This window comes from Sciurus carolinensis, chromosome 2 (assembly GCF_902686445.1).
Source record: "Sciurus carolinensis chromosome 2, mSciCar1.2, whole genome shotgun sequence".
Taxonomy (NCBI): Eukaryota; Metazoa; Chordata; class Mammalia; order Rodentia; family Sciuridae; genus Sciurus; species Sciurus carolinensis.
The window spans coordinates 67,911,551-67,936,749 of NC_062214.1; the positions used below are offsets into that span (position 1 = coordinate 67,911,551).

Here is a 25,199-nt window from a genome sequence, read left to right on the forward strand (position 1 = left end):
CAGTCAGTACCCAAAAAGATGCACAACATCATTTGCTTTCAGGAAAATGTGAATCAAAAACCACACCAAGGTGCCACTTCACACTCCCTAGGATGGCTATAAGAAAAATGATGCACCTTAACAAGTGCTGGCAAGGATGTGGAGGAATCAGAACCTTGTACACCGCTGCAAGAAATATGAAATAGCACAGCTGCTTTTTTAACAGTCTGACAGTTTCTTAAAAAGTTCAACATAAAATCATGTTGCCCAGCAATTCCATTCCTAAGTGAAATGACAGCATAATTTCATGTAAAAACTTCTTTATGAATATTCACAGGATTACTCATAGAGCCAATTTGAAGAAACAACCCAAATGTCATCAACAAACAATAAACAAAATGGGGTATATCCATACAGTGAACAATTATGTAGCAATAAAAAGGAACAAAGTCTGACACATAAACGACAGAGCATGGATGAACCTTGAAAATATTGATTTGGACAAAAAATCACCAAGAACTGTATGATTCTGTTTATGTTACACAATCACCAAGTATTGGATTTTATATCCATAAAAGGAAAATTCATAGAGACAGAAAGTAGATGAGCAATTGCCAGGGGCTGGGAGACATGGGGAATGACTGCTAAAGAGTACAAGGTTTCTTTTGGAGGTGGTGAAAATGTTCAAAGTTGATTTCACAACTGTGAATACATTAAAAAAACAATGAATTATATGTTTAAAATGGTTGAAGTATGTGGTGACTATCTCAATAAGGATATTTTAAAAAATTGTTTTATGTAATCCTCACAGCAACCAGAGGAGGTAGGAACTATTTTTAGATTCACTTAATAGAGTAGGAGACCAAATTTAGGGATTTTAACGAACCACCTCAATACGTTAGTGAGTGGGAGAGTCAGGGAACTGACTGCAGAGGTGTGCTTCAGCCATCCCCCAGCAGTCCTTATCTTTAAAGTATGAGTTTATATAATATAAAACAAAAACCTAAATTTAATCTTTGAAAAGGAACTTAATATAACTTCAAATAAATGAAAAATCAACTATCATCAATCAAAAGTCAAAGAAATAAAGGACAATAACAAGATCAACCTACCTATCTAGGAAAATAAGAATCAATTAAAGTTGGACATATTAGTTGCTTAAAATTAGCAACAGTTAATCTATAACTATTATTGAGTTATATGGAAATGGAAATTATTTCTTTCAGATTTTTTTCAGTGTATTCTTATATTTAGAGAACGTTTTCATTGATGTCTAATTGACTGCAGTATGCCCCCTAGTGATGGGTAACATCCATCACTCACCTCAAACATTTAATCAAGCCAACTTCATTTAACCTAAATTGAATTAAACTTAATTTTATTTATCACACAAATTTTGTTACAAACCAAACTTTTGCATAGGGTGTAGCATTATATAGTATAGGCCAAAAGTTTTATCATTTGACCTGTGTTGCTAACATATGAGGAATTCTGGTGACTGCATTCAGGGTCTAAACTGGTTTGCTTAAGCAGGGCACAGTGGTGCACACCTGTAATCCCAGCAACTTGGGAGACTGAGGCAGGAGGACTGAAAGCTTGAGGTAAGCCTCAGAAGCTTAGATAGACTCTGTTTCAAAGAAAAAAAAAAGACTGGGGATGTAACCAAGTGGTAGAGCATTCCTGGGTTCAATTCCCAGTACCAAAAAAAATAAATAAATAATAAAAACACAATAAAATAAATGGTTTGCTGGACCAGCAAAAAGTTCAACTAAACAGCCCCTAAATTTATCACTGTGACTTCAGAGGAGGCTTTTAAGCATGACTGTGACTCAGTTTCTCTGTACATAAAGCAAGGCTAATAATGCTTGAAGCAAAATTTCCCAAAAAGAATGTCTGATGAATTCAGGGAAAAAAATGTTTGTTAAAAGTTTTTGAAAACATCAAAAAGTCTTATGTAAAGTAAAACTAGAAGATGTGTTTGTGGGATGTAAACTAATACTTTTCTTCTGTGCTTTAAGAATATTAAATTCCAAAATCAAAAGAAACAGACAACATAAAGGAAATTTCTTTTCTTATTGAATGGGTGGGGCTTCAAAGTTAAAGCTTCAATAGTGTTTCACTACAAATATTTATCAAGGCACCAAAGCAGGGGCATAACTTACATTGCTTCATTTATTATCAGAAGCAGAAAAGAAATGAACTGGAACTAAGTACATAAAAAATATAATTTAAAACTTAGAATTTGTGGCAGAGGGATGAAATTTTTAAAACAAATATTTTTAGTTGTAGATGGACACGATGCCTTTATTTTATTCATTTATTTTTATGTGGTGCTTAGGATCGAACCCAGTGCCTCACACATGCTAGGTGAGTGCTCTACCACTGAGCTACACTCCCAGGCCAGGATGAAATTTTTCAAGGAAACCAATAAAGAAGAACTTTTGTAAATAAGACACTTACCTTTCTCTTGACGTCAGAGCCAAGGCTAAATAACAGAGACCAATAAAAACTCATTTCTAAAATGTAGTACCAATACTGGGATGGCAGCAATGGCTGAGGAAAAGGAAAGCAATCATTACTTTAAATGTCACCTTATCAACAATTTATTTTGATAAATTTATAGTCTATAAAATTTCCTAAAATAACAATGATTTATATTTCAACTTCCAGAAAGGAATTAGAGATGTTTCAAGGTGTTTTATTTCTAAAAAGGTAGAGAAGCATCTCAAAATCAAGTTAAATGTTTTGTCTAAGCAATTCATAAAACTCATTGTAATTACCTTATATTAACTAAATGGAAGTTAAGTTAGAATATAAATTTAAAAATCTTAAGAACAATAGGCAGTCTGTTTTGCTCCTCCTATGCTTCTCCTTGTTTAATGTTTCCTTAATATTACTGAAAATTTGATGTCATAACCTCTTTTCTGGTTATAGTATGGTGGTCAGAATTGACCCAAGCTCAATAAAGTGTAATAAAATGTGCTCAGGGGCTGGGTTTGTGGCTCAGTGGTAGAGAGCTCACCTAGCATGCATGAGGCCCTGGGTTTGATCCTCAGTACCACATAAAAATAAAATAAAGATATTGTGTCCACTGAAAACTAAAAAAATTTTTTAAAAAATCCTTAAAATAAAAAAAGAATAATAAAGTGTGCACAATTATTTAAGGACTCTAAAACTTCTGAAAAAAAAAGAAATAAACTTCCACTACTAGACTTTCCCTTAATACTTCTGTAACAGGGGGTGCTTATTTTAGCTAAGTTGAGACATTTTATTACTTATGGGACTGATTGTTACCTTAATACCTGCACTGAATTCTGACTTTGGTATCCCAACCTTGTGTGATGCCCTCCCACACTGACTGTGGACTTGATCCTGGTCATTAGTCAAAGGGACATGAGCCAAAGGAATGGAAGCAGAGACTTCATAAGCACCCTTAAGAAACCTGAGCTATCTTGCTGGAGAGACTGCAAAGAAGAGAATAAAGGTGATGACTGAGAAAAACATGAATGAGGGTCAGCTATTAACTGACTGAAAATGCATTTATGACACCACATGGAGCAGAACTGCTTAGCTGAGACTAACCTAAATTGCCAACCCAAATCATGACCAATAAATACTTACTGTTTGAGGCAGCAAGTTTGGGGATCATTTGTTATGTACCAAGATGATTGATACACCCAAGAAGATAAGAGAAAGTTAGAGATGGAGGATGACAGTACTGGGTTATGGTCTAGATATTGCCAGGGTTTCTTTTGATCTAACCTTCTTTGATTCTTTAATGCTGAGGCTAACACAATAAAAGGACTATTTATTTCATCCTTGATAAGATCATAAAAGAATTCCAAAGTTTCTTCTTTCTTTTATGATAAATGAACCTGTATGAGACTAACATCAGTAAAAAAAAAAAAAAAAAAAAAAAAAAAAAAAAAAAAAAAAAAAAACTTAAAAATCTGGACAAAAGACAAAAAAAGGGAATATCTGGTTTTGCCATTAGAGAGCAACCCAGGCATCCAGAACCTGAAAGTAAAGACCCCAAGGAAACGAAAATGCACTAAAGTGAACCTCTAATTTCAAGAAAACACTTTATAAAGCAAGTACTACAAATGTTAAGCAGAATAAATTCAAAGAAAATCATCACTATGCATATCACAAACTTAGCATGTGCCAATTTATAAGCAGTTTTGGAGGCCAGAAACTAAAAAGTAGCAGAAGTTAAGCAGGAAATCTCATAGTACTAGGAGGTAAACTGGTGTTCAGGCCACCCAAGGAAAAGAAATCTGGTAAACACTGTATTCTTATTCTTCTATTTAAAACTACTGAAGAAAACGTGAAAAACATGGGTAAGCTGGAAACACATCTAACCCTCACAAAGACTGTGGTCCACACAAAATCAAAAGCAGATCAATCACATGACATACTTTATGCTCAACAGAAGTGAATGTAATACTTTTAGAAGGAAAATATCATCCTGACCATCGATATGTTTCAACATCCAATGTCTGTCATTCAAAAGCTATAGTGTAGGAGAGAGGAGTGAGAAAAGTGAACATACTAGACTTATCTGATTTAACTTCAAAATAATGTCAAAAAACAGGTTAAAAGACAGAAATTTTCTGTAGAGAACTGGAACCCATAAAAACAATTAAATGAAAATTTGAGAATTGAAAAATATAATAACTGAAATTATGAATTCAAAATATGTGTTTAGCAGCAGATTACACACTACTGGAAAAAGCATTAGTGAACTGGAGGACATGAAAGTAGAAAAAATACCCAACTATAAAGTTTAACCCACTCTCTGAAACTGAAATTTTAACCCACTTTCATGCTAACAGGTTGATTTGTCACAAATTTCTTGGATGCTAATAGAATACAGGAAATAAACTTTAGTTTATGATTTACAGTAATATCAGTGGCCAGACTATCAGTATCTGGGCCACTTCTTCCATCCTCAATTCCCACAGGACTAAACAAAAAGGGCCAGATGACAACTATACACATAATGGGTTACATTATATGAGAGGAACCCTGAGCTAGGGGACCTGATTCTTTCAAGATGAACAGTAATGTTTCTTTTCTCTGAAGGGAGACAATATCTCTATATTCTGAGATTGTTTGCCATACAAACATCCCTGAAAAAAATAGTCTAGAACAAAAGACAGTGCTTCACTTCATGTGACATGAAGAAATCCAAAAGCCTTGTGGAGATAGTCTCTCAAGTAACTGAAACAGAGAGGGAACAGGAAGAAAAATATTTTTAAAAGCATAAGAGATATATGAGGCCCAGTATAAAGATCTAGTATATTAACACACTTGTAACTGGAATTCCAGAAGATTGGAGAGAGAGGAAGGAACAGAAGCAATGACTAAGAATTTTACAAAACTGACTAAATAAATCAAGCCACAGTTTCCAGATGTACTAAGCAAGGTGTACCCTAAGCAGGAAAAGTTCAAAGAAAACCACATCTATGTATATCATAATAAAACTGTGAAAAGATAAAATGTTAGAATCAGCTAGAGGAAAAAAGACATTTTCAAAGAAGCAAAAGTAAAAATGACAGCTAAATTCTTAAAGAAGCTAGTGGAATCCAGAAGAAAATGAAATAACATCTTTAAAGTGTTGAAGAAAAATAATTGCTAACCTAAAATTCTGTACCCAGCAAAATGACCTTTAAAAAACAAAGGTAGTATGAAAAATTTTAGCCAAACAAAATCTGGCAGACCAACTATTAAAAAATGCCATAGGGACTTCTGGTTGCAGAAGGATAATAATTCCAGATGGAAGCATGGAAATGCAGGAAGTAATGGATATCAAGAAAAGAATAACTTGACTGATTTATAAAACAATAATAGAAATGAATGCAGAGCTTCAAATATATAAAACAGGAAGGTATGTGGTATATTCCAATGACCTTTCAATAACTGAAAAGAGAAAAGAGCACTAATTTGTATTAGACTCCAATTAGTCAAGGATGTATATTGTGATCTCTTGGATAATTAATAAAGAATAAAAAGCACTGAAAAGTCAACATAAGGGAAGAAATGGAATAGCAACTTTTTAAAAAACTTGAATGTGGGACTGCAAGTGTAGCTCAGTGGTAGAGCACTTTACTGGCATGTGTGAGGCACTGGATTTGATCCTCAGCACGACATAAAAATAAATAAAATAAAGATAAGAAAAAAGATACAGAACTGCTTTAAAAAAAACAAACCTTAACTGTCCCACAGAAAAGTAAGATGGGAATACAAAAGTAAATGAATCAAGTGGGTACGAATAAAAACAAATGGTGAAATGGAATATTTAAATCCAAACCAATCATTCATTAACCTGTAATAAAACTAAGGAATGAGATGAGTGATGAGTCACCAGGGATGAGGAAACCCAGGTAGTGAAAGAACCAGATGATGGCATGGCAGCGGGCAAAGAGAAGGAAGAGGACTAAGACCTAAGGGACAATTTGAGGGGGCTGGGTGTTGAAAAGGGGAGGGGCTATATCAAAGGAATCTTACCTGTCTGGGATAGCCATTCCAAACCTCCCAGAGGTCATATGCCCAAGGTTTCTGAAAAACAAACAGGAATCCAGGAGAGAAGAAACAAGTTTGTCAGTCAAAGGCTGATTTCAACAGAAAATAAGCACTCCTTGATGTTTTGGGGGAGGCAAAGATTCACTGCCCAGGAAGACTAGATTTTGTATATTCCTGTTGCTTCTGTTGTACTACATAGTTCTCCTGGGTAGGTATTTATCCATATTCTTATATGACACCCCTCCAAATTCACTGCTTCTAGTGAATCTGTGATCAGTAAATAGTGCTATCTTATTGAAGGAATTATTTTGAACAATTACTAACAAAATTATTTCTGAACCAATACAATTACTGTGTCTGTAGCAATAAAAATATCTTGAGACATCCATAGCAATAAAATATTTGAGAGAAGTCTTGAATCTTGAGAGAAAGCTCTAAACCTGGTTATCTTATTGGAAGTATATACTAAACGAATTAATAGGCAAAAGTTTAAAAATTAAAGGTAAGGTAGATTCCAATCAAAGATATCAAAAAGACAACTTACATCATAAAGAAATGCAATTCCAGCAACAGTAATCATTAAGTAAAATGCAAATCGCCAGCTGCCAAAAGAAAGAAAAGTCTTTTATTCCCTTATAAATACTATTGACATCTGAGAAGAAAAGGATTGGGTATGACAGAGTTTGGAAGAACATACATTCTGGAGTCAAAGAAATCTAAGTCCATATCCTGGCTCTGCCTTTTGTTATATGTCTACAACCTTAGGCACATAATTTCACCTCAGGAAATCTTCACTTTCTCATCTGTATGATGGGAATAACAAAATTACATCAAAATGTAAAAGGAATTGAAGATAATTTACAAAATATTTTTTGTGTGTACAACCATAGAAACAAAATGATGTACCCCATTTGTGTACAATGAATCAAAATGCAGTCTGTAAAAAATTAAAAAATAAATAATTAAATTAAAAAATTGATCATAGTTCTAATACGAAGGAAGCAACAATAAATGATACCTATTATTATTATGACTAGGCCAGTTCTGGACACATAAAATATAATGAATTAATACTAGGATTGCCATCAACATAATGAGAAGGAATCTAATTGGCTCAATAACCTATTTTGGGGGCTGGGGTTGTGGCTCAGTGGTAGAGCTCTTGCCTAGTACATGCGAGGCACTGGGATATAAATAAATAAAATAAAGTTTAAAAAATAACCTATTTTATTCCCATTTAATTTCTACTTGAAAAATTTGTATGTGGTCAGACTTTACTCTTTTTGCCTAAAAGCAGAATTTGAAAGAAAATAGTTTTCTCATGTATGGGGAAAGCTTTATGTATTAAGAACTTAAAAGACATATCAACTGATTGTAACATATGAATCTAAATTTAGATCCTGATTCAAGTAAACAATCTGTAAAGAAAATTAGGAGACAATGAAGGAAATACAAACACTCATTAAATACCTGCTGTTAGCAAATTAAAATTCTTTTAGTATGATAATTGTATTATACTTATGTTTAAAATAAAGAGTTCCTCCTTTTAAGAGATACATCCTAAAAGACTTACTAATTAAGTTGTGCAATGCCTGACATATTCTTTAAAAATTACCTATGGCTGGGGAGAGTAGCATGAGGAGGTATTTATTTATTTATTTATTTGTCTCATTTAATTTATTTGAGTATATTAATTGTTACTTTTTTATTGTAAACAAATGGGATACATGTTGTTTCTCTATTTGAACATGGAGTCAAGGCATACCATTTGTGTGATCATAAATTTACATAGGGTAATGTTGTTTGATTCATTCTGTTATTTTTTTCCCTTCCCCCCATCCCTCCCACCCCTCTTTTCCCTCTATACAGTCCTTCTTTCCTCCATTCTTACCACCCTCCTTAACCCTAACCCTAATGCTAAACCATCCCACCCCCCATTATATGTCCTCATCCGCTTATCAGCAAGATCATTCGTCCTTTAGTTTTTTGAGATTGGCTTATCTCACTTAGCATGATATTCTCCAATTTCATCCATTTGCCTGCAAATGCCATATTTTATCATTCTTCATGGTGGAGTAATATTCCATTGTATATATATGCCACAGTTTCTTTATCCATTCATCAATTGAAGGACATCTAGGTTGGTTCCACAATCTGGCTATGGTGAATTGAGTAGCAATGAACATTGATGTGGCTGTATCTCTGTAGTATGCTGATTTTAAGTCCTTTGAGTATAGGCCAAGGAGTGGGATAGCTGGGTCAAATGGTGGTTCCATTCCAAGCTTTCTGAGGAATCTCCATATTGCTTTCCAGAGTGGCTGCACTAATTTGCAACCCCACCAGCAATGTATGAGTGTACCTTTTTCCCCACATCCTCGCCAACACCTATTGTTGCTTGTGTCTGAAGAGATATTTAGATAGCATGGGATTGGCTTTGAGTTGATTGTTGAAGTTGGTGATTGGTAATAGCAGTGATAGTTCATTACATAGTCTTTCTACTTCTGTATATGTTTGTAACTTTCCAAAATGAACAGAAGCTTAAATTAAAAGTTATGAGTATTTTATCTAGTGATTGCTGAAGTGGTAATAATACCAAAACAATATTTATTCCTTACACTTGTGTGAGGCCTTACAGTGTTTTCCTCAACATCCCTGTAATACAGGTAGGAAATAGGGAAATAGGCATATACTGATTTTGTAGATGAAAAATCAGTCTCATTACAGCCAGGCTACTTTCCCAGTTCATCTAGTAAAAAATAGTGAAGCTGAAGCTGTAAGTATAGATCTTTGGACTCTGCATCCAGTAGTGTTTCCTGAACTTTATCATTGCCTCTGAGTTAGAGCACAATCCTTCTTCATGGCTTGTTCCGACAGGAGAAAAAAGTGGGATTCAATCCTCAGAAAGTTGAACCATAAAAATACTCAAAGGGCATTTTACAAAATGAGAGTTGAGACCTGTCTGTACTTGTCATTTTTGTGTTTGTCCCAGAGAGCATTTCTTTGGCTCCCTGGGTTATCTTGTCCAGATAAGAATCAAAAAAATAGGTGATAAGCCCAGACATCCTACAAATGCAGCCAAAAGTCTAGGTGGCACATCTTTTGTTTCTCAAACATTTATTGACATCTTGAGTCTGTGCCAGGCACTGTGCTAAGCACATGTTAACATATTTTTATCAGGATTTTAACATTTATTTTAACAAGATTATGAAGTTGATACTATAATTAGCCACTTCTTGCAGACCATTGCTTGATTCTCACAACCCTAAAAAGTAGATAAGATAAATACTAAAGGAAACTAGTTCTGAGAGAGTTACCCAAAGTCATTAAGTAATAATCAGATGCAAGAGTCCAACCCAAGTTTCACATTTTTCTGGACCAATTCTACTCAGGTTTCATCACATCATACCTGAGGTTCTCGAATTCTGCACCAGGGATCCCCAAGGTCAGAATATTTTCATAATATTAAAACAGTATTTCCCCCTTTAGTTCTTATTCTCTTGCAAGACTGTAGTGGCAAATTCTAGAGGTTGTATGACATGTGATTGTATTGTTGCTTTGAATGAAAACTGCACTGGTGAAAGGCAAGCACATGTAGTCTTATATTTTATAAATTTGTTTTAATATCTAATATAGCAAATGTCTGACTAATTAAGTTCCTGTGGTTTTTAAGAGAACATGGAATCCTGAGACCAAGAAGTTTGAGAACTACTACTTTTTACAGACAATAACATGAATGATGATGTATTTGCTGATGCCATTTTACTTGGTTCAAATGAACCTAAGAGGGTAAAACTTTCTTCTTATTCCCAGGAGGGGCTTATATAAACATAATTGTGGGAGGAAAGAAAAAAGCACTGGAAAAATTCAGAAACTGATCCATTAGGTAAAGTTGGTAATAATGGGAGAAGAGAAGACTGCAAGGTGAAATCAGAGAGGAACTGGGTAGCAGGGACTGAGATCAGTGGCAAGAGAAGTTGGTGGGGTCAAGTGGGGTCAGATGGGACTCTGAAGTGGGAGAGGTGGAATGAAGCAGGCAGTGTACCTATGTGGTCAGACAAGGGTGAGTTGCCAGTGCATCTGGAGAGCCCTCCCTCTCGCACTGGGGCAATCTGTCTATATACTTTAGGCACTTTGGAGTTGTTTCTTATTATTAGATGGAAATGCTTACTTTAAAAAGAAAGATGGCCAGGTAATATGGAATTTCATGTTTTTTTTTAAAGGTCCCCCTGAGGAATAAAATCTTGAATACTATAACATGGGACATAGGGGTCACCACTAAAGGAAATAACCATGGAAACAATTAACTGAGCTCAGGGTGCTCAGAGATTAATCTATTTAGACATTATGGAGAGCTCCAATAGGATTTTCTGTTGGTTGGAGAGTAATTTGTAAGAGGTTGGTGTTAGGAAATATAGGTTTCCTGAGATTTCAAAATGCCTGGGGATAGTACCTTGAGCAATGATTTCTAAGGCACATCCCAGGAATGAATAGGAAAAAGTGGATAGTAAAAATGAAACAGCTTGGCATTTTACCTACATCTGTTTACATAGTCCATAATCAACTTTCAACAGTTATCTGACAAAATAAATTTGGGGCATTGCTAAATAAGATGAAGTTTAAATTTGATTTTTGGGTTCACTATTTCTTGAACATATTATATAATTTCCTGCTTTATATCTTTCCTTTATGTGTAAATTCCACCCCAAATCACGCTTTCTTTTCTTATGGAAACTTGACCCATTCTTCAAAGTCCAGATAATAAGATCTTGTCTGCTCTGAAAAACTTTTCTCTAACTTTGCCAACATGCTGACACCCCCTCTGAAGTCCAAGAGTACATAAACATCACCATGAACCTGTTGGTATACAGTCCTGTGTCACTGGAGTGGAATAACAATAGGTGTTATGGCTTCATGCATGGTGGTCTGGTCCCAAGTCAGCTTGTTAAGGTCAGGTAACAGGCCTTACATGTTTACTTCCCTCTTAAAACTAAAACTCTATACAATCTAGGATAGTGCTGCATACCAAGATCTTCAACATGAATCTCTGTATGGCCTGACTGACTGGTTAAGGTAACTTGAAATTCCCTTCTGTAGCCTGAACTCTGTGGACAACTTTCAGTGGAAAACAGAGCCCAAATGTTTCTAAATTGCCAAATGTTACTCTGTTAGGGAATGCTTTGCTTGGTGAGGGGGAGGCAGGAGGTAGAAGTGGCAGTATGAGGCAGCAGAAATTATATCAGAATAGAAGACAAGACTTGGGCACAACAGCTCCTCGACAGCTAGGTGACTTTGAGTCAGTTCCTTAAGCTAGATGGATGTGCAATTTGTCATTTTTCAAACATAATAAGCCCCACGCTATTGGTGGGAGAATCGAACACACTCTTATTGACTGCAAGGCACTACAATGTATAAGAAATTGCCAGAGTATTTCACTGGAATATGATTCAGCTTAGAGATAGAGAATTAGTCCCATTCTGAGCACTTTAAGATAAAAATCATCTGTTAGCAAGAATGAATGAATGTCAGCAGGAAAAAAGGAGGATCTAATATGAGACCTGATGTACTATGCACTGCTTTGTGGTGATGAGTTAGAGATATCCCTTATGACCTGGCATCAGTGGTAAAGCAGTATTAACTAATCTTTCAAAAGCTAAAAACCAGAGAGAAACCAGTTAGAAAGAGAAAGGCCATGCATGTGAAGCCACTGCATGAAAGGCAGTTTAAGTCTATGATAAGAAAGAGGGTGTTTTGAGACACCCTAAAGAATTGGTCTGTCCCTCTAGACATTAGCCAGCTTCACAATTAGATTATAGACCTCAGGAATGTATAGGGAAATTAAGTGAAGTCATGAAGTGTTGTGACAGGCTTCAGTTATTTATTTGTTTCTTAATTTGGCCATTCATTCATTTCAACATAAAAATAAAATTACCTGGTACAATGTGAGGGTCTTAAGAAACAGGCAGAAAGAAGGAATACATTGGTGTGTAGAATGTGGTATCAGACACAACCCAACAAATATGCACTTGTCTGGATATACAGAAGAGGAGATATAGTAAGAGCAATGATCTAGTTCACCTCTGTAGACAAAGTTTCTTCCACTAAGGGAGTGCCCCAAAGAGCTACAATATTCCATAGGAGGGGGGGAAAACCCAGCAGAACTCAAAGGAAACCAAAAATAAATGTAGTGCAACCTCTCTACCTGGATACCATTCCAAGTAAACCATGCCTGATGCCCCAGCCCATCCTGACCCTCCTGTTAAGCAATCTGGGAACTAAGGCTGTGCAATACACAGCAGGGCTGAGACTCCTGAACCAAGTCAGACAGAAATACGTCCTCACAGTCAGTGCCCTAAGAGGAACACACTGGGATGTGTTCTGAGACCTCCTCTGCTCTTATCATCATAGTGATTGGAAACAGGAGAAAAAGTCTTGCGACCTAGTGCCAACCTCAGCTCTAGAAGAGACAACACCAAGTAAAGATGTATCTGTGATTTGGGGGACTTCAGGCTAAGTATTTAGTGTCTCCTGTCCATCTTAGAAAGTTCATAGCTGGCCCCTTTCAGAGAGCAGGGAATGGAAGCACAGAAGGGGAAGAAGCAGGCACCTGGAACACCCTATCTGACATACAGAGCTGGGTTTGAACCCTCTCTCCATTCCAATGTCAGTATCCTCTCTGAGAGGACCATTCTGCTCCACATAACTCCGGAGCACTGCAAAAGCTTTGACCATCCTTCTTACCAGGCTTCCTGGAATTTCTTCAACCTGCAAGGCCTCTCTTGATTCCGCCGACTCCTAAACCATCTTTCCACCTGGCGCTCCGTCAAGTTACACTTCTTTGCTAGCCCATAAACATCAGTCTGAAAAAAGGTTAAATGAATCAATGAGTGATAAAGAGCAGAATTAGATGGGCAGGCAGTCAAAAGACAGCAAGCTTGGGTTACAAAAGCTTGTATACAAAGGACAAGAGACCTTCTGCCATAAGACCTTGAGCCAGGGAATTTATCTCTTTTGCTTATGGAATTACACACACATACCCACGTACACACACACACACACACACACACACACACACAAACAATAGAGAGAATGTCAGTAGCCCAGCTGTTTTACTGAGAAAGACCAAATCTTACACTGGTAGCAATCCACATGTTTAAGTTGCATTTGTGAGCTCATTCACTCAGCTAAAACTTATTTAGGCCTGCTGGGTGTCAGATAGAATAGCATAGTTTTAAATGTCAATCAAATCCAATTTCCTAATCTTTTCCTATAGGAAAACTGAAGTATTAAGCATTTTAGTGACTGTCAAAGACATAAAATTCATAGCAGAGTATTGACAGGAACTTGGACTAATATGCTTTCTGTTATTTCACATGATTTAATAGCTTTAGAAGATAATTCGAGAAAAACAGGTGTTGGTCATCTACTTTCACATTTAATCGGACATATGGTTTATTTCCAACTAATCTGAAATATTTCTAATCATTAAAATAGTGATCGAAAAATATAATAATGACAGTTTATACTCTGGGAAACACTAATTTACAGGGTATGGTTTAAAATTAGAAACAGTATGGATGACGGATTAATTCAAAGGTTACAAGCTTGATAGTCAATTAGGGCCAGACAAAACACCAACTATCAAGTGGGTCAGATCTGTTTCTTAATAGGATTTTAACATAGATATGTTTTATACGTTAAACTTAGGGTAACACTCTTCATTTCCAGAAAGAAATACACCCTGTAATTTTTCAAAATTACATCAATTCCTAGATCTTTCTAAGAAAAAAGCATTTCCTCTTAATTCCATTATGAAAAAATTAAAGTTGCCTAAAACTGACCCTCAGCTTTGGCACTAAGGAAATAAGCAGTAACTCTGCAGATGCAGCACACAGAAAATCATGTGTCACATCCCTGTCTGATGATTCCTGAGACAATGCAGTCCTAGGATGTTGATATGAAATCACTGGGTTTTAAAAATGTGGATCAATACCCAGAGGCAAGGTTTTTTGTTTTGTTTTGTTTTTGGTAAGGAGGTGAACCCAGGGTCACTCAATCATTGAGTCACATCCCCAACCCTTTTTTATATTTTATTTAGACACAGGGTCTCACTAAGTTGCTGAGGCTGGCTTTGAATTTGTGATCCTCCTCAGTCTCTTGAGCTGTTGGGATTATGGGCATGCAGCACCATGTCCAGCCCCCAAAAGTAAGTTTAAGCCAGTAGCAATGAACACTGTGAGGCCACACAAAGCCTGCCTGCAGGCCAGATGGTTGAACCCCCAGCACTCTGTAACCAGCCAGATAGCTTTTGCTGTATCATTTCATAGGGTTCATGGAATCATCCAGGGCACAGGACAACTGCAGACAAAGTCATCTGAAGCAATCATGCTGAAGGACTAGAAGAGAACTAATTACAGCAGCTTTAATATCCCTAAAACTGCTACTTGCTTACTTGATCTGAAGAGAGGGAAAAAAAAAACAAAAAACAAAAGAAGGATACAGCCATGTTAGTCTGTTTCCCTATAAAGTACCTTCTCTAATCATTTTTAGGTCAAGGGTTTGCTTGTTGCTGTTTGTTTTGTTCTTCTGAGGAAATCAAATTCATTTGTGCCTACTTTTTCTGAACATTGTGCTAAATGTTGTAGATCTAAATGAATGAGACTTCCATGGGCATCCTCACAGGACAAAGTATGATAAGGATGTCAGAAGATATCACAAGGAATTATAATGAAATACTATGAGTGTTACAACAGGGAAAGATCAGGGTACATGGGACCTTACTCCATGGAAGGTCCTATAAGTCACCCTTCAGCTGAGCCCTTAAAAGTGTCACAAGGAGAAGACCAGGAATCCAGAGCCCTGCAGAGAAAGCCACATGTGTGGTCATGGAGAGATGAGAACAGGGTGAGCAGAGAAGCCTGGAGGAACACAGAGCCTCCTGGAAAGGGAGGAGCATCTGAGAGGAGGGCAGGAGAGTGTAGCTAGGGTCACTGTGGGAGGACTTCATTTGGAATCTACCAGTTTAGGGGCTGCTTGCATTTTCAGGTCTCTTTCTTATAATGTGTAAAGAATGAATGAGTAGGACAGAGACTGGAGGTGGAGATAAAGTTCATGCTGCCCTTCTTAAGCCTCTGCTCTTCACAGTGAGGGTCTAACAATTGAGGCTGGACAATACTGGAAGTTGGACACTACACCCAGAAACCATTGCATGCTCACTTCCTCAAAGGAACATGGCAGGTGTGGGGGCAGTAGAACCTGGTGGGAAGGGCAGCAAGCTGAAAACAGAGGACCCAGTCCAACTGCCTCCTCGCAGCTCCGTCTCCAGCTCCAAATTCTGCCTTGGGGAAAATGGCATGGTAATGAGGCCATTTGCTTCTGGCCTCCCAGGAACAGCTTGAGGATCAAGAGATAGGAATATGACATGTTGAAGATCAAGTGCTGTGTCAGTGCTACAGATTTTTATGGTCAAACACAAAAAGAAGAGCACAGACTGAAAATTATTGAAGAAAAAGATATTCTTTTCCTTCTAAAATAACTTGAAAACATTACTGATCCCCAAGACAAATAATATAATTCAAATCTTATTGCTTAGTCCATAACAGGACATATTCTCAAATGCTGCTACACTGTATGCTATGTGTTCTGAGAGTGAAAGGGCTCTGGGTCTAATTTTATTGTTTTAAACATTTCATTCAAGCATGCATTCATTCATTCAAAAATACTTAATCTCTCCTTACTAGTGTCAGGCACTATTCTAAACATTGGAGATTTAGCATTGAGCAAAATACTTAAATCCTCACCTCATTCTGGAATTTTCCCAGATCTTAGAACTTTGTTATTATCCCACCACTTCTATAAATATCTGCTTAATGCATGCATCTAAAAGATAATAATTGTATATGATCTGAAGCCTTTTTGTTTCTTGTTTTTGAGTAGAGAGGAACCTAGTTGGAATTCAGTCTTGAAATTACTAACCTCGTGAATGACAATATTATGGGGTGAGAAATCTTGCAAGCAAAAGTTTATAGAAGTATTTAATTAATACATGAAACAAGCAATTATTGAATACCTACATGCACAGAAAATTGGGCAAGATATTATTGGAATGGAAACAAGCACAATTAAGAAATAAGTAATATGTCTTTGGTATAATTTGAGTTGAGCAGATATATTTTAAAATGCTCCTGTAGAAATCAGTAAATGATAAATACAAAATTAATGGTATGGACTACAAATAATAAAAGCTGACCTTTACTGAGCATCCACTATGCGCCAGGCACTATTCTAAGCCCTTGTGTGTATTAATTCAGTCCTTAGAAGAACCCTAAGAGAGAGACATTATCATTGTGTTCAATTCAAAAGGGAGAAAACAGGCACAGAGAGTGAGGCTAATTTGCCCATCTAGGCACTTGAGGTCTGCCTCAGAACTGACTCGTTTCCCACAGCCTGTCCTCACAACCATGCTTTTAGCCTTTCCATTACATATTACTATGAACACTGTAGTGACTGGAGAGTGCGGGGAAAGCCTTACAGGCAGAGCCTGGGAGAGAGGTAGTATGGCCCTAAGGAAGAGCGATGAATGGGGACCAGGCTCCTGGTTGCTTGACTGTGGTAGAATAACCCAGATTCTTTGACTCTCATATGTCTCACCTATAAAATAAACTGTACTAGGTGAGGCTTTTGCTCTAAAAATGTATGAATCCATGGATGAGTCGGTCTAGCCAATGAGAACACACTCACTGACCTAAGAACTGGCTTTAGGTCAGTCTTCAAGTGCCACATTTTTAAAGCTCTCTTCCAGAACTTATTTGTTCCACATCCATTCTAATCATGTTTTTGCTAAGGAAAAGGCTAGACAATAAGTTCCATTGTCACTATATTTGATCAATGACAGAATAATTGATCTTTTGATCAGAGATGTTGGTCTCTTTCAAATCTTTCTCCAACATATCTGGTCAAGCCTCAGCATACCGTCCTATACAGGGAGCCCAACAGAGCAATGAGAGCAATAGTCATAGTGATACAACTGAACTCACAGAGTTGAGGACCCTCAAAGAATCTATGTCCTAAAATGGTATGAGCATATACTTGACTTTAAAATGACTGATGAAAGCTGTCTGCATTAATGGTAGCGGGTGTCACTTTTTTATTTTTTGTTGTACTGGGGATTGTACTAGGGCCCCAGGCATGCTAACCAAGCACTCTATGACTGAACTACATCCCCAGTTCAAGAGTGTGCTATATTTGGAGAAGTTTCATTTCCCGTGTCATTTTAACTATGGAAGTATAATGAAACTGCAGTGAACAACAGACTGACCTGAACACTATTTATTACAGTCATTAATTAATTAAAAACTTCAGTGATGTATAAAAATGCAGTGCACATCAATACTTGAGAAGAATACTTTGTACCAGGCACAGTGGTGGACACCTATAATCCCAGTGACTCAGGAAGCTGAGGCAGGAGGACCACAGGTTTGGGACCCGCCTCAGCAGTTTACTTTATTTTTTGTCTCAAAACAAAAAATAAAAAGGGGACTGGGGCTGTAGCTCAGTGGTAGAGAGAGCACTTGCCTAGCACATGTGAGGCACTGGGTTTGATCCTCAGCACAACATAAAAATAAATAAATAAAATAAAGGTACTGTGTCCATCTACAACTAAAAATATTTTAAAAATAAAAATAAATAAAAAGGGCTAGGGATATAGCTTGGTGGTAAAGCATCACTGCATTCAATCTCTAGTACAAAAAAACAAAACAACAACAACCAAAAAAACCCCTGCTGTATTGGGAAGAGAACTATGACTCTCTTGAGAATTCTCTCTCAGGAGACAATCAGCAGCATGGCAAATTTTTGAGTATGTCAAGGCTGTGGGCAAAATAAAAGCGTCACTCAAAAAAAGTGACCCATGAACACTTTCACTATACACGGTAAGTGTTTTCATGGTGCCACAATCATCAAAAGTGTCAGAAAGGACTTTCCTGCTCTGACAATTATCTTTCTTCATCAGAATACTTTGTGTATATTCTCATTAAAAACTAAACTTACTATTAAAAATTAAACTGTGATCTTTATACCCAAATCATGGTACTGTTAATTCTCAACAATATGCTTGAAAACAATAGTTTGACTATTAACATTTGATAATTTATGTCATAATATGTATTTGTAATTTGATATTATCCTTGGGATGCTGTATAAACTATCAACAGAGTAAAGAAATAATCCAAAGTGAATCAAATCCTTTGCTGATCAACTGGAAGAGATACCTTGCACAAATAAGGTAAGAAATGGATGACTGAACCACCAAGAAAGGAGATCTTTAAATCCACAAGCAAAGAATATATACTTACTTGTGATGGTTGCCTTGTGGAATGCTTGAAAAAGTTCTCTAAGGTGGTATTTGGTGTAATTTTTTTAACTGCCTTTTGAATGCCAAATATTTTTGCTAGAGGTGTAGCAACAAACCTACAAAAATATGAAAAGAAATTAAGCTCAAAATCTCAGAATGAATCCACAATGACACCAGAAAACTAGAGCTGTAACTTCAGATGCTCAGGGGAAAATCCATCATTTGCTTGTGTTGAGCTATAGTTTGGATGCTAAATGCCTCCCAAAGATCCTTGTGTTAGTTTTGGTTCCCAGGGTGGCACTATTGGGAAGGTACTGTGAATTTCTAAGAGGCAGGTGGGAATTCTTAGATAATTGGGAATATGCTCTTTTGCTTCCTGGTTCCTGAGGTGAGCAATTTGCTCTATAATTTCTATTTGGTTCTTTGTTATAATTTATAATTTTTATTACTTTACTGATACTGTTAATTTGATTATACATTGTTTTCATATTTTCCTTTAGTTCTTAAGTATGGTTTTCTCTAATTCTTTGAACATGTTTAAAATAGCTGATTTAAAATCTTTGTCTAATAAATCCAACACCTAGGCTTTCTCAGGGACACTATGTTTTCTATGTGTAGGAAATAAATAAATACATTTCTTATTTCTTCACGTGACTCCTAAGGTTTTGTTGGAAATTGGATGTTAAATACTGTAAAGTCACAACTCTGGAAATCAGACTGTTCTCCCTTGGAATTTGTTGATTTTTTTACAGTTGTGTGTTTAGTTACTTTTTAGAAACTATACTGTAGACTCATTCTTTGTCATGTGTGGGCACTGAAGTCTCAATTAGGCTAGCTTAGAAGTCAGTTAAGGATTAGACATAGATTTCCTTAAATGCCTAGAACCATTAAGTCTCAAAGTCTTTACTAAGTGGCTCTGTGTGCATGTTGGGGCACACCTTCAGCATTCAGCAGGGCAAGATAACTATGCTTTAGTCTACGCTCCCTGATTACACAGAACCTCAAGGTCATTCAGAGATGAGAGTTCAGGGCTTTCCCAGGTCTTTCCCGAGCCATGGACATGCCCGAATCTTTACACTTAAAAGTGGCCTTCTGGATTTTCAAAAATATTCACAGTCCCTTATGAACACTTCATTTCTTAGCTTTTCATGTTATGCTTTTCCACTAGACTATAATTTGCTCTGATTATTATTCATTGCTTAATGAAGTTATGAAACTAATTAGTTGCCACAGATTATTTTAGGTAAACATCCCCAAAGAAAAGATTTTTCACTGGGTGAGCTGAGTCAGGTCTAATAAAGACAGCCTTCTTAGAAATGTCATCCAGGGAGCTAGCAGGCATGTCAGATAATGAAAATTCTCTAGCAATGATGCTTTGAAAAAGCTCCAACTCTGTTCTGCTCCCCTCATTGGCTTTTTTAATGAAGTATTTGCTCAAATCTTTTGCCCATTTTTAAAATCAAGATAAACTGAGTTATAAGATTTCTTCATATATACTGAAATTAAGTCCTTTATAAGATACATGTTTTACATATACTTTCTCCCTGTCTATGGCTTGCCTTTTCATTCATTTACATTATCTTTTTTTAAAAAAATAATTATTATCCAGACATGGTGACACACACCTGTAATCCCAGCTCTTTGGGAGGCTGAGGTAGGAGGATTACAAGTTTGAGGCCAGGCAGGGAAACTTAGTGAGACTTTCCTCAACCAAAAATAAAAAAGACAGGGATTGTAGCTCAGAGATATAATGCTTGCCTAACATGCACGAGGACCTGGGTTCAATTCCCAGTACCACAAAAAAAGGGTAAATAATAATTATTAAGGCATTTTTATATATCATATAATTAAACCCTTTAGAGTATGTAAATTAATGACTTTATAGTAAACTTACTAAATTATACGTTACCATGAATCACTTTTAGAATATTCCCATCACCCCGATATGATCCCTCATGCATATTTACTGGTTCCTTCTGCCTTCTTGAACCTACACTAGGAAACCCACTAATTTTTTTTTATATCCTTATAGTTTTGCCTTTTCTGGATATTTGGTTTAAGTGGAATCATATAATATATGACTACTTGTGTCAGGTTTCTTTCATTGCTTAGCAATTCATCCATGCCATAGCACAGATTTGTAACTCATTTCTTTTTATTACTGACTAATCACCCAGGGTATGGAAATACTCTCATAGTTTCTTTTAGACAGCAAGCATTTTTAGCTCTTTCTCAAGAGAAACAAATTCAAATGCCTGAGCATAGTCTTCTTTTTAATTATTAGTTGTAGATGGACACATTACCTTCATTTTATTTATTTATTTTTATGTGGTATTGAGGGTTGAACCCAGTGCCTTGTACATGCTAGGCAAGTGCTCTACCACTGAGCCACAACTCCAGGCCCTGTTTAAGCATATTATTATACTCAGATGTTCATAATAGCTTCATTTGTAATAGTCCCAAAGTCTAAACAACACAAATTTCTATCAATTAATTAAACCATAAATAAATTGTATAATGGTATATCTATATGTTGAAGTTACTCAACAATAACAAGGAACCATTGATACACATTACAACATGAAAAAAATCTCAAAAGCATCATGTTAAGTGGAAGAAGTCAGACACAAACAACTATACTTTATATGATTTCCTTTGTAGGAAATCCTAGAAAATGCAAAATTATAGTGGTGATAGAAAGTAGATCAGTGATTATCAGGGGCTAGCAGGGGACTAACTAAACAAGGGTAAAGGGAAGTTTTTGGCTGATGGAAATCTATACCATAATCACGGTGATGGCTATATGACTGTATTCATTTGTCAAAATTCACCAAATTTTGGATGAACTTTACATAAATAAAACCTTGATGAAGTCAATGTTGTATAATAATGGGATATCTCTATTGTTCCTTCAGTTCTGATAAAGTTTGGTTTCTTCCAAGTCTACTCTATTCTAGTACTTATTAGGAGAGTTTCTGTGTTTAATTAAATTCAGGACATTTACGTTATGAATGATCATTTAGCCCTTTATTCATTTTTTAATATCCATGGGAGTTGAATGAAAAATCTCCTAAGATAATGGGATACAGTGTATAAGTCTGTTCAACTTCCAGATGGACTAAGGTCCTTTGGAAATGGTCCATGGATTTCAGAGACATATAAAAACAAGCTAATTATGCACCCCAGATGTACACAGCAATGTGGATAGATTATAAAACACAGTGTTGGACTTTTTACAAAAGAATAAGGTCTTAGTGCCATTCCATTTATGTCAACTGACCACACATGCATGTAAAGCACATGTTTTCCTAGGTCACACAAATAAAGGACCATTAGATACATTGGAACACAGCAGGGAGAAGAAAGGGAGTAGGGAATGGAATGAAAAGTCAATTAGGAAAAAGCAATTTAAATCAGTCAAAAGAGCTCTTATTAAGACCAATGACAATGTGTTATGTCTTTGTGATTTGAAGACTATGGTTAATTAATACCCCTTTGGCACAAAAGTCCCCCCGCAGAAAAAAACCCAACTCATAGAAACTAAGATATCCTTAAAATTAACTAAATCTCAAAAAATGTATTTGGCAGGATTTTGGAAAAATAATAAAATTGGCTCATTTATCCAACTTATTAGTTGAAAATTTCTATTGGTGAAAACATTCATTGTTTTTACTAGTAAAATAATACATATGAATGGTTTCATATGGTAGTGTTCTGAATCACACTGACTCAGTGCTATCTCTTCAGATGTTAGAAATAAAGAAATTAGGGGGGGCAATTAAATTCATACTATCAGGGATTGAAATCAATCTTGAAGCCAAATGAAGTAGAACATTTCTTTCTAGAAGATCATTTGAAAGATAAGCATAAGAAGCTATAATACTGATATGAGAAACAAAGAAAAATAAAAATTATCGGTTTAAACAAGAAAGAGAAATATGGTTCTCTTCATAGCCTTAATGAGAGAAATCACATTTTTAATAGAACAGAGAAAGTATATAATACAGTAATCTAATTCAGTTCTATCCTTTCTTTTCAAATAAATATAGAAAATCAATCACCTGTTGGGCATGGTGGCACACACCTGCAATCCCAGTGACTGGGGAGGCTGAGGCAGGAGAATCACAAGTGCAAAGCCAGCCTCAGCAACTTAGTAAGGTCCTAGGTAATTTAGTGAGATCCTGACCCAAAATAAAAAGTAAAAAGGACTGGGGATGTGGCTTAGTGGTAAAGTACCCTGAGTTCAAACCTCAATATTGAGAGAGAGAGAGAGAGAGAGAGAGAGAGAGAGAGAGAGAGAGAGGAAAGTCAATCACCTTATATAAGTATAAATAAATAGGTACTTAATTAAAAATGTTTTGAAAAAGGAGAGAAGAATGAAGCACACAGTAACTATATGATAAGCTGAACGGATGCTGAAAGGGAAATTTTAAGTCTTAGCTCTAGAGATTAACCTGACTAAACTTTCATTTTATTAATATGGTAGGAAAAAGTCCAGAGGAAGGAAAATGAATGATACACTTCTTTCATGTAAATCACTCCAACTTAGATTAATTAGCAGGGAATGAGTCCCTTAAGTTCAGTAGTACTGCAGAACTGAGCCTTTAGATACCCTGTTCAGACATCAGTCAGCCCCTCTTTGTCTAATACCAGTCTTCCATCAGCCAAAAGCTTAGCACTCCCAGACTTCCCTCTTTATTTTCAATATTCTTTTATAGAATAAAAGGAGGGCAGTACCAGGCACATACTAAGTATGGCAATTTTAAATACTTCTCCTAAACAGATACAATAGCCTACTGGTATAAGATTGACTCCAGTCCCTAAGGATTCAGAGGCTCTGTGAGCAGAGCAGGGTTGTTCAGAATTCCATATGTGAGAACAAAATATCTGGAGCAAGGCAGATCTCAGATAACACTCAATTCTAATGTGCCAATTTTGAGACTATTTTTATTTGCACAGCCAGTAACAACACTTTTTAAGTTCCTATATTGCTATAGATGACTTACTCCACCTCCCCCATCCTTCTTTAAAGAATGAAGAACATTCTGTCCCATCATGACTTTACAGTGCTGAGTGGAAATGATAGAGGTGGAGAATCTATACCTTAAACAATCAAGTACAAGGAAAAGGTGACCTTCTGATTTTATTATCTCACCTCTGCCTTGGACTTACAGGGCCATAATTTACTCAGAGATGATGGGTCTATCCTATAAGTGCTAAACTCTGAGTAGTTTAGATCTTTCAGTCACACTTTGAACACATAAAAGAATGCAGAGAAGACAAGTGGTTGGAAACTGCTGGTCTTGAAAATAAATAGATAAATAAAAATATAAGCCACAAACTAAAACATGCAAAGAAAGGAAATCCTAAATACAAAACAAATGTCAGTCACTTTCAAATTATCTGTTTTTTGTTCTTGTTCCTTTCTTATCAATTCTTTCTCTCCACTCTTACTTTTCTGGGAAGAAATATTACTTCCTGATCTTAAAAGGCTCTTAGCTAGGAATAGAAGACAAAAATGAGCCAGCCATATCAAAACCCCTGGTCACGTCAAACAATGTGAAGATGTAGGAAGTATAGTCCAGGACAAAAGAAGATTTCTTGTGACAATATATCATAGGATATGCTGAAACAATGTCAAATTTATAGATTTAGACAGTTCAGAAAAGTTTACGTTGCAATCATCTCTTTAAAATATGTCTTCTTTATTCCCCAGAGATATTCATTTACTCTCTTCTGTTATCAGTAGTAAAAGTCCAAGAAGTGGGAAAAAAGAAAAACAAAGCCAACAACCCTGAGACTGGTGTAGTATCTGTGAGTTCAGGTCCTAGATCTACTCCTCACTTACCTGTGAGCCCAAGCAGGCTACTCTCTTTTCATTCCTCACCTGAAGACTGAGATCATCAATTATGATTTTTTTATACCTCTTAAACTATAAGTTCCTGTCAAATGCAAGGTATAAGCAATATTTATTTATGATATGAATGGCTTAATCTACTACAAATGATAATGGAAGTCCTGAAACAAATGTATTTATACTTTAGAAAGTGTGGTCTCTCTCCCATGTTAAATGTTCCTTCCTTCTATTGTACTAAAAGAGATATATGAGATTGGTGGAATGGTACATGATTTTCTGTAGTGTCAGAATGGACAAAGCTAATAGTGAGTTATTAGAAGTAAAAGTTACAAGGAGATAGAAAAGAAGATTCAGATTACTCTTAATCCCTTGAGAAAAGAAAAACAAAGTGGTTCTAGGAATTTCTTCCTGATTGTTCTTGGAGAAGCCAAGACCAAAACATAACAAATTGGTCCTCCACAGCTGTGCTATTTTGGCAACAAAAATAAT

The 25,199-nt window shown here is 36.1% G+C and overlaps 1 protein-coding gene across 2 annotated transcripts in view; it reads right to left on the bottom strand.

Moving 5' to 3' along the window:
* Cers3 (ceramide synthase 3) overlaps positions 1-25,199 on the bottom strand; it is a 101,206-nt gene that overhangs the window by 49,562 nt on the left and 26,445 nt on the right. For both annotated transcript variants that reach the window (XM_047540128.1, XM_047540129.1), the window contains 5 exons: positions 18,855-18,969; positions 13,243-13,361; positions 7,049-7,106; positions 6,490-6,540; positions 2,440-2,532 (listed from right to left, as the gene is read on the bottom strand). In XM_047540128.1, coding sequence (XP_047396084.1) covers positions 2,440-2,532; positions 6,490-6,540; positions 7,049-7,106; positions 13,243-13,361; positions 18,855-18,969 — 436 coding nt within the window. The remainder of the gene's footprint in view (positions 1-2,439; positions 2,533-6,489; positions 6,541-7,048; positions 7,107-13,242; positions 13,362-18,854; positions 18,970-25,199) is intronic.